Here is an 11,031-nt window from a genome sequence, read left to right as displayed (position 1 = left end):
CTCGACCATCGTCGGATGGCCTATACGAATTGGTCCCTCTTGCTCCAAACCCCTTGTGGGAACCTGGATAACTGCCAGGTTTCCCTCGCCCACCCACACCGAAAGAGCACGTGGTCGACAGACTCGTCATCCCTACACCAAGCACAATGTGGGGGTATGCTTCCCCCCCCCCGGCTCAGGGCAGCTCTCGTCGGGGTATGTTCCAAACCACCTTCCAAAGGAATAAGGCTAATCTTAGGTGTAGCCCAAACCGCCAGACCCAAGCGCAATCCGGGCCGGTCTCATAATCCAGCTCTAAAACTTGGGCGACATCCCCTATACTGACCCTCGTCCTACAGGAGAACCGCCAGACCCAGACATCCGGTCTGGCACACCCTGGCCCCAGAAGGAGCCACACCGACTCAGCCAAATGCACACTAAACACCTGCCTCAACCTATCCTCATCCCACTCCTCCCCTCCACGAGTAAGTAGATCGCACACCCGTAAACCCTCGGCCCCCTCCGGTTTGACCATGGTCAACCACAATCTCACCGAAAGAGCTTCCACCACAGATCTCCCACCACGTAAATGCTTCTACCATCACCGATCAACCACCTGGTGTTAGCCAGGGCCATCGGCAGAAACCTCCTAATCTCACGCCATATAAAGAAGACCAACCTCCCTCACCGAGTCCCTTCCGCCTGCCCAACTCGACCATATTTGGTAGCCATCGCTTGACTCCAGAGGCCCTGAGGCTTCAAGAGGAAGCGTACCATGCGTCGGGCAAAGATCGCCTCGCGCCTTGCTCGGAGAGACTGCAGTCCGAGGCCACCTTCCCCGAGGGGTCGACAAACACTATCCCATGCTACTAGATGCACCCCACGGCGCCCTCCAAAAGAATCCTAGAGGAAGTTCCGCAAGAGCCGCTCAATCCTGTTTATCACCGTCATCGATAACACCGTATTGGCTAAAAGGTACACAAGCATCGAACTCAATACTGACCTAACCAAAGTCAGCCTACCCATCATGGAAAAGGAAGAAGCCCGCCAACCCTCTAGCCTACTCTGGATGCGCTGCACCAAACTAGAGCACTCAGAGGCCCCCAGCCGCAACTTTTTTTTTTCTTTAGCTAAAAAACACCCACATCAAATGGGAAAGGAATATACTAAGTGGATATTCTGAAACTTATTCTGTTAATTATGGGTTGTGGCTCTGTGCCATCACGTCAGATGAAGGGAATAAGCGTGTTCACAGTCATGCAGATGTACAACTTAGTTGAAAAACTGCTCTGCGCACATGTTATTCATAATTTGCAATTCTGTCAAGCTTAAGTTAGATTTCTGTTTGAAGCTTATGGCAACCATGAACATCATGATTTTTCCCCTGAACCTACCACAGCCAATTCCAACAGCCTTGTTTCTGAGTATTTGGGGTTGTTTTCCCTTAATTGATTAATGATATATAATTTGTTTTTCAACATCTCATCATTTAGTTTTCAAGAATGGAAATTTGAGGCGTACTTGATGTCCCATTTACTGCAGCAACTAAATAATTCTAAAAAAGAAAAATTCTGCTCTGTATGATTATAATCAGAAAATGATATGCAGGCGGTTTTTATTATCTTTTTTTTCCCAGAGAAAAAAAACTAGGCATTTTTAATCTGCCCAAACACAGATTCTGCCAATAAAATTATGTACAAGGATTTGGTAGAAGAGTGAAGGATACGAGGACTTGCATCGATATGCTGTGCAGGTCGCTTGTAAACCATTAGAAGTATTGATTCAGTTGAATCACTCCCAAGCCTGTGAGTGCATCTCCGTTGCTCAGGGCATGATGTAGAGCATTCTATAGAATCTTGTACAGGTAACGAATAAGCTATCAAATTAGATTTCATATGAAGGCTTTTAACATTATCATGGAAACTTTGTATGTATACTGACTAACAACAGAAATTGCACATCTGTATAATTTTTTGATAATGATACATGGATGTCTGCATCCAGGTCTGGTGCCGAATCATATGAATATGCACGTCAATCATTTGAGACTGAGCTATGTAACTTTTTTCAGGTATGCCATGCGTATGTACCTGTAAATAATTGCTCGAACGCATTTATGAATTGGTGCCATATCATTTGTAATAAGAGAATTATGTGATTAGTTTCGAATTTTGTTATTTATTATTAGATACGAGTTCTATAGCAGTTAAATTTCTGCTAGCTTTTCTACTACAAGGCTCTGTACTACCATTAAATTGGGGGTTACTCATAGGGCTTGATTCTGATACCACTTGTTTCATGTCGCTTTGAATCCCAGGATGTGAGCCACCTTGTAATTCGGCAGCATGACCTGAAGTTCGGTGCCCCATCATTTCTTGCTGCCCTCCTCTTATTATTGAAATATTTTTGATGCCAAGCTGAGAGTCCTAACTCAGACTACGTTTGGTTGTTTTCAGCAATTGGAAAACCTGTCTTGCTTAGTTTCGTAGACATATTGCCTACAATTGCGAGAATTGCATCTCAGTTGTCCACGAGAATTACTAAGTAGTTTCATATATATAACTCAAATGCAACAATGAAGTATACATATACATACATACATATACATATACATATATGTATACATATATATATACACACACACACACACACATATATATATATATATATACATATATATACATATACATACATATATATACATATACATACATATATACATATACATACATATATATACATATACATACATACATATACGCGCGCGCGCGCACAATTGAATAATTGTGGATTGGCTACCAAGGTGGTAGCCTGGTGGTAAGGAGGCTTGGACTCTACCCGAATTGTCCGGGTTCGAAACGCACGGGCGTCGATTAAATCAGGGAACCGCATGTCCTACGTCCGGATGGCTCTGTGTGGATTTGCTTTCCTTCCATCAGTACTGAGGTGGCGCTGGGATGACGTACTTACACGTGGATGGTCCAGTGGGATTTTCCATAAGTTGGGGAGGGCACGTGGAAACTTGCGACCCGCATCGAACATTTCTTAGTGGAAGGAGGGCTCAATGGGAGCTGCTACGCGGGTGGAGTTCTGTTCCTCTCCCTTCCCTCCTATTTTTTCACCAAAAAAAAATAATTGTGGATTTCCGAATAAGAACAATGGGAGTCGGTCATTCGGAAAACATGGTCTGGTTATGAGTGGACCTTATCGGCCTGGGCGACCCGCCGATGAAGTCGGTCCGGGAATCGGCCCGGGCCAGCTTTATCCAGAGTAGTTAAACCCTAAATCCTCCGGTATCCTCAGCGAATCTGGAGGTGATTTCCCCTTGCGACAATGGATTCCAAACCCTAGATCTCGACAGCGAGCCTTCGTCCCTTATTGCTTTCAAATTCTCCGGCAGATCACAGAATTCCGCGGAAATTTATAGGTACCAATTCCCAAGTTTATGTTCTTTTGATCGATTTCTGGTAAGAATTATGCTCGAATCCAACATCTTGGCCTCCTAAAGTTCCAAGGCGAGCTATCTTTTCCAGTCCATGTGGGTTTGGTTTTTCTTTTGATTCTAAGCTTTATCTATGGCTTGATTTGAAATCTTTGTCTATTTCGATCAGAATCAGATGCAGTCGTAGCTATTGAGGCTTGAGAGGCTCGCCGTGTTCACTTGGTGACGGGATACAAAGAAGCAGACGCTGTTTTGGAAGAAAAGATACCAGGTTTATTCTGTTACGTCTCTTCTTTTTATGCTGATCTGGTCTTATGTTAATCAGCTATGTTTGGAGAAGAGAGTTCAGGAGATTTTCTTTGCAGAACCTCTTGCTTATAAAAATTTTCCTTCAATTCTTCCTATCTCTCGTCTCAACCATTGATATCTTTTCCATGCCACGCTAACACTCCGCATTCACTGATGTTCATATCTTCTTCACGCTAAGAAGGTCAGCCAAAAGTTTTTTTTTTGGATTAATTATGCCAAGAATCCTGAACTTGTGCAAGTTTTTCATTTTTATCTCGTACTTCAATTTAGTGCAATCAGGTCATTGGACTTTCAAAATTTTACAATTGATACTTTGGTTGTGAGTTATGTTTGATGGCCATGACGGAGATGATCGCATGCTATCACTTCGGCTAAGATTCTCCTCCATTTTCGCCCCTCTTCGGCTAGGGTTTCCACTTCCAATCCCATCCCTCCTTCCCGACCAATGGCTGGAGACCAGCAACGGCTGCGAGAGTGAGTGGTAGTTTTTTCCTTCAGCGTGTGATAACACTTGACCTGTTCCATCATGGCCATCTAACGGAAGTCATGGCTAGGGTATGAATTGTAAAATTTTGAAAGTTCAATGACCCAGTTGGACTAAATTAAAGTTCAGAATAACAATGGAAAACCAGCATAAGTTCAGGGTTTTTAGCATGATTATCAGTTTTTTTCTTTGCTTAGAAATTCAGGCAAAGATTAGAGAGATAAGTTATGGGCCCTATACATGAGTTTGACTTCGGTTAAGCATATTATAGAATAATAGAAGATGTTGAAAGCTTAGGTTTGTCCCCAGTCTGCCCCCCAAGATCCTGGATTGTTGGAATCATAACTGGATAATGTTGTTTTTTAGAAGATGCTAAAAAGGAAGGTTTACTAAGGCATCTTGAAATTTGTCAAGGACAAGCATGGAGGAGCAAAAACAAGTGCTGGAAATAGCTGTAGCGAGTCAAGGGAACATCCAATACCTAAACTTAGTGTCCCCATGAAATCCTCTCCCCTCTACGCTTTCAATAAATTTATTGTTGATATTCGCAAGGAAGTTCTATGATGTATGCCATCTGCAGAGGATGTGATTTAAATTTTGATGTGAGAAATTGGTTGAAGATTTGGATCATAATAAACATGGAAAAAGGTATATAAGTGGTAGTACAATTTAAGTATATCAGAATTTGAGGCTCCGCATCAGACTAATAGCTCAAAGATCAGCCATTTTGGATTACTAATAGAATTAGAGCTCGGAATTGAAGTGGAGAGTTGTTTTGATAAGGTGTCTTGCATGCAACCCAAGCCCTATAGAGAAATTGCATGAGTTAGTGCAGGTTGTATAACTCTGACTGTTACACAGGAAAGAAGGTTTAAGCATGCAAGATGCAGGCAGAAATAGTGTGCTATAGTTGATGATTGCTAAGACCGATGAAGATTGCATTAGGGTAAGTATTAAAAATTTTAGAGGAAGTACAGGAGTAATATTGACTTAAGACAAAGGAGATCGTCAGCAGAAATAGACTATGCATGAAAGAAAGGGTCAGCAAAAAGGAGAATACCTAATACTAGATGAAGAATGTTTTTAAGAAAGGCTTCGTGGAAGGTGGTGCTTCCAGCAGCTAAACTCCTTAAAAGAAATGAATAAGAAAAACGGAATTACAAAGCTGACATCAGTTAACAATCTCAGAAGACTTTTTAGCGACACTAATTTATTGGTTTATATGTTATGTTGAATTCAACACTTTAACATCATGTAGTTAACTGTTATTATGATGCATAAATTTATTTCTGATTTTAAATATATTGAGTGTGTGTGTGTTTTTTTTTATAAAAAGAAGAGTTTCATATTTCATTTCATTGTAAGAACAATGGGAAAAACTTAGCCACGTTCTCATGATTTGATGTCTTTAGTATATAAATGCCCCTCTTTTCTGGATATCTGTCAGCTGATAACTTTTATGGATTTATTATATCAAATATAAATGGTCACGATTTTATTGTTGTCTATTTATGATGGCCCATTATTACATTGCTATGTCAAGTGGTAGTTTAGATCACTCAAATCAAATTACATTGAGAGATAGTTTTAGCAGCATATTCTCATTTCTTAATTTCCATAAGTCTGCAGATCATAACTAGCTGAAAATTTAAGCAATCATGAGTCTTAATTTCTCCTATGTAATTAATGAATTGTATGTGGGTAGATAAGACATTTTTTTTTACAAAATATCCATACTATAGGCACTGGAAATGTTTGACAAGCAAGCACAAGATGCCATTGCTGATTCTCAGTGGGTAAAACCTTTAAAACAAATACAAAAGGAAACTATATTGAGTCACCTGGGGAGAAGGGATAATAAAGATATTATACTGCGTCACCTGGCAACTGGAGATCCTTTTCTAAATCAACTGGAGCAAAATTTGTTGTCAGTGAAGAGTCAGTTATGAGAATTAATCAACATTTCTAAATCTAGATACTCATTCAATATTTTATTTGTGAACTAGTAGATCCTTTTCTTGGTATTCTTGGAACCTTCTTGTTGGGTTCTGCAAAATAAAATTTATTCTTGAGATTGCAAGTTATCTGAGGGATACCCAGAAGATATCCAGTGCTAAAGATCTAAAAAGAAAATATATTTCTGTCCAAAAATTGCTGTAGTCTGACTTCAGGAATCCTACTTGAGTTTAATTAAATCAATATGTTCAGTGCCTTTGTATTGTCAGGGGAAAGCTATTAAAGCTTCATATTGCTCTAGATACCCACTGTGTATTAGCGTTCGCAAAACTCAATTGCTGTGAGCTGAATGAAAGAATTCATGTATCAAGATTTTGATTTCAGTTACTTTTGAATGTAAACAAATAAAATGATTACTGTATATATTTAGCAGTTGCAAATCTATAATTTAAACTGCTGAACAGAATGCATTCTTAAGAGGGAAAGAACAGGTATAAAATCTCTAGGTGGTCTACATCATTAAATTCATACAGTTTATAGGAGCCTCAAAGTAGCATTTTGTAATGGTGCTGGATAGACAATGCAGCCTCACCCGAGGGCTGCAAATATGTTTGATGTGAGCTGAAATAAATTTCAGATGTGGATTATCTGCATGCTTTTCCCTCTTTTATGACACTCAAAACAATAAGAAAGAGTGTAGGAGGGGAAAGTCACCAAACCTAATTTTGATCTAAACTACATCAAAGAAAATTATTCTTCAATATTTTGTACTCTTTATGGAAGAAGAATACTCATGCTTAGGTTACCAAACAAAATTTTGATTAAACTACATCAAAAGAAAAATATTCTTCAATTTTATGTTTGAAGTGCTTATATTGTATACTCTTTCGTACTCTTTACGATTCTCAAGATCTCCAAATTTTATTTACAACAAAAATCTTTGTCCATAGCAGGGTCTGCTGTCCAGAACCGGGGCCCGGCGGCACAGAATGGTACGCCCCCATACCATTCCGTGCCGATCTCGTACCAACACAGTATAGGAGGCGGGGGAGAGGGCAAACTAGAGAGAGGAAAAGAGAGAGAAGGGTGAGAGAGGAAGGTAGGCGGAGGCTAGCAACCCGGGTGTACGAGTCGGAGGAGGGCTTCGCGGCCAGGTCTCCTATTTCATTTGAAATAGGGATCCGGCTGCTTTTTTTATTTTTGCGACTTTTAAGTGAAGTTGGCTTAAAAGTTAGCAAATCGCTTGCCGACTTTACTTAAAAATTGCTAATTTGCCAACTTCACTTAAAAGTCGCAAAAATAAAAAAGAGGGGTCCGGCCCGGCCGCGTAGCCCAGAGGGGCCTCCTCTGCGTTCGAAACAGGGGACCTAGCCGCGGAGCCCGGAGGAGCCTCCTCTGTGCAACTTGCCGGCCTCTACTGGCCCTCCGCCGACCGGCCTCCACCTCTCTCTCTCTTCTTTCCTCTCCCTCTTCCTCCCTCCCCCGCTCTCTCTCTCTTTTCCTCTCTTTTCTTCTCCTTCTCCCTCTCCGGCGACGGATTTTGTTTCTGTTGCCAAAACCGTCCCGGTTCTCCTCCGGAACGGCTCGGTACGACCGGAACAGCCCGGTTCGGGACGGTTCCACGGACCCTAGTCCTTAGGGTTCATATTTACCTATTCATCTTTTAACTTGTGGGAGTAGTGCAATTTAATGGATTAATTAATGCATATTTAGTTAGCCCTTGTTGTACCGATGTAGCTTCTCTATGAGGACTTTCTCACCCTTTCCAATTGTAGAGTTATACTTGCTCTCTCTAGCTTTTATTGATAATGAAGAACCTTTGTCCATGGTGATATTGTAGGTGCATATGTGCTCTTCTCCTCCTTTGGTTAGCCCTTGTTGTACAAATATCACATGTGGCTTATGTGTGAGGACATTTTCTCACTCTTTCTAATTTAAGAGTTCTTTGGCAAAAATATTCAAGTCATGTCTATTTGGGTACTTCATATCTAATTTGTCCTCTTCGATACTTGCATGTGCTTTTCTGCTTGCACAAATTATCTAGTAGCACCAAAATTTGTTAGAATTGAATATACCAGCAATGATACTCTTGATTTGGTAACTGATAAATATTTATATCCTCCACATTTGATTATTTCATTTAATATTATAAGGTTGATAATGAGGATTTCTTTCATTACTATATTGTGTGTTAATAATTAATCTTTTATTCCTCACTCATCTATAGGGCGTTGTACCTTAGGATGGCAAGGAGGAAAATTTTGGCCATTTGTCAGTCAGGTGGAGAGTTCGTCACACATAGCGATGGATCCATGTCTTATTCTGGTGGAGAAGCACATGCAATTGATATTGATCACGAAATGACACTGCATGATCTGATGTCTGAGATTTCTGTGATGTTTAACTGCGATGCGGATTCCTTTTCGATCAAATACTTCCTTCCAAACAACAAGCGAACTCTCATCACAGTATCTAATGACAAAGACCTAAAGCGCATGGTTGATTTCCATGCAGATTCAGACACAACAGATGTTTATGTCTTGAAGAAGGTTGAGAACAGGTATTTGTCCAGAACATCTGGTTTATATTGCCAAATGATGCTCCAAGATTACAATAAGCACATTTTTTTGTAGGATAATCAGGAGCGTTGTAGCTGACTCAGGTACCCCTACTGATGCTACGACAGCTAAAGAAGCTACTCTCGAGGATGCCAAGCGGCAAAGATTGTGCGCCAATTGGGATGGTGTGATCACTGGCATAGGGCAAAAATTTGATAGTCCAAGGGCCTTCCGTGATGCACTGCATAAATATGCTATTGCAAACAGTTTTATGTATAGATTTATAAAAAATGATGGGTGTCGTGTAACTGCTGAATGTGCTGCTGAGGGTTGCCCGTGGCGGGTACATGCATCTAGGTCATCAGGTAAGCAAGAGCTTACAATTAAGAAAATGAATGACACTCATGCATGTGGAAAGGACATGAGTAAAGAAAGTCATCGTCTAGCTTCTCAGCGATGGGTAGCAAGTGTCATAAAGGACAAATTGCGAGATAGTCCAAACTACAAGCCACGGGAAATTGCAGATGATCTCCAACGCGAATATGGACTAAGCTTGAACTATGCACAAGCATGGCGTGGGAAATTTGTTGCCAAGAAGGAGCTTCACAATTCACATGAAGAGGCTTGTAATCAGTTGCCTTGGTTTTGTGAAAGGATTATCGAAACCAACCCAGGCAGTGTGGCTACATTACTAACATCAGATGATTCAAAATTCCGTCTTTTTGTTGCCTTTCATGCCTCTCTTAGTGGTTTTGAGCATGGTTGCCGCCCCTTGATTTTCCTGGATATAATATCTATGAAAGCAAATAAGCAATGGAAGTTGTTGGCTGCAACCACGGTTGATGGAGCGAACGATATTTTTCCAGTTGCCTTTTCTGTAGTGGAGAAGGAGACTAGTGAAAACTGGCATTGGTTTTTGGAGCAGTTGAAGTCTGCTTTGACAATGTCGCACAACTTAACATTCATATCAGATGGACAGAATGGTTTGGAGGAGGAAATCCCTCTAGTGTTTGAGGATAGTAATCATGGCTATTCTGTGCATCACCTCATTGAGGATTTTAAGAAAGAGTTGGAGGACTCTTGGACACAGGAAATAAAAGATGCAATGGTTAGTCATCTCAAACGAGCTGTATATGCTTGCAAAGCTGATGAGTTTAATGAATGCATTGAAAGCATCAAAGTTGAATCTAAAGAACTTGCTGAATGGGTTTTGCATACAAAACCTGAAAGGTGGTCAGATGCCTTCTTCAAGGGCTTGAGATATGGCTGCTACTCCTCCAGTGCTGTGGAAACATTTAATGGCTGGGTATCAGCAAGACATGAGCTATCAGTGGTCCAGATGGTCGATATGATCAGGTGTAAGATGATGGAGATGATGTATACTCGTAGGGAGTCTTCTAGTGCTTGGGCAGAGGCACTCACACCATCCATGAATCAGATGGTACAAGATGAGATGATTAAAGCACAGAACCTTAATGTAGGATGCTCGACAGAGAATGTGTTTGAGGTACGTGATGACTCAATCAATTTTGTTAATATCGAAAATTGGGAATGCACGTGCCGAAGATGGCAAGTCACTGGTTTGCCATGCATGCATGCTCTTGCAGTATTTGACCACACTGATCGATGCATGTATGATTACTGCTCCAAATATTTCACAACTGAATGCTACCGTATAACATATTCATTATCCATCAATCCGATACCTGATGTTGGTAGGCCTACATGCACTGATCCTTCTCACAGTACAATTACATGTCCTCGCACCCGTCGGCTAGCTGGCCGACCAAAAGAAAAGCCAGCGGACCCAAGGATTGCAATTAAAAGAGCGGTACGCTGCAGTCAGTGCAAAGGATTTGGGCATAATAAACAAACTTGCAAGGCGCCTGTTTAGATATATCATCCATTTTCTTTTTTATATATCAGTTAGTTTGGGGGGAATGTACATTATGTATTTGGAAAAGTAATATTCTGGGTTCATATGGGTGGAAATTGTTTTTAGAATTTTGTTGTTAACAGATTGGTGCGAACTCAGTGCCAGGGGTTTATGACCTTTTGATTTTTGTAGCCAACTATAATTTGGAGCCCAAGATACATCAACATCCTTGCAGCTTGCTGGTTGGTTTCTCTTTTAGTCTTACCATCTTCATTTCTTTGATGCAAGCAGCAAGCAATCAAGACTTGTTTACTTCTTTTGCACAGGTAGTTTATTATCATCTTTGAGTTTACTTGCTTTGGTGCATTTGCTCATATTTAACTAGCTGTTTGACCAATGCCAATATGTTTATGTTCTGGTTCTCGAG

General features: G+C 40.8%; 1 protein-coding gene across 5 annotated transcripts in view; it reads left to right on the top strand.

Annotated features, from left to right (window-relative positions):
* The first annotated feature begins 3,152 nt into the window (after positions 1–3,152).
* The window catches only part of LOC103702169, a 12,084-nt gene continuing 4,205 nt past the window's right edge, over positions 3,153–11,031 (top strand). The window contains exons 1-5 of one of the 5 annotated variants that reach the window (XM_039124465.1): positions 3,154–3,406; positions 3,591–3,692; positions 8,398–8,730; positions 8,804–10,235; positions 10,797–10,930. In XM_039124465.1, the coding sequence (XP_038980393.1) occupies positions 8,414–8,730; positions 8,804–10,235; positions 10,797–10,886 (1,839 nt within the window). In that variant the 5' untranslated portion in view covers positions 3,154–3,406; positions 3,591–3,692; positions 8,398–8,413 and the 3' untranslated portion in view covers positions 10,887–10,930. Of the gene's footprint in view, positions 3,407–3,590; positions 3,702–8,397; positions 8,731–8,803; position 11,031 lie in introns of those variants that run through there. The other 4 variants (XM_008784493.4, XM_008784491.4, XM_008784489.4 and 1 more) reach the window with 4 other exon arrangements.

The sequence above is a fragment of the Phoenix dactylifera genome, chromosome 3, assembly GCF_009389715.1.
Source record: "Phoenix dactylifera cultivar Barhee BC4 chromosome 3, palm_55x_up_171113_PBpolish2nd_filt_p, whole genome shotgun sequence".
Lineage (NCBI taxonomy): Eukaryota > Viridiplantae > Streptophyta > Magnoliopsida > Arecales > Arecaceae > Phoenix > Phoenix dactylifera.
The sequence above is the reverse complement of the archived record's forward strand: the minus strand, read 5'-3'. Positions and strand labels throughout refer to the sequence as shown.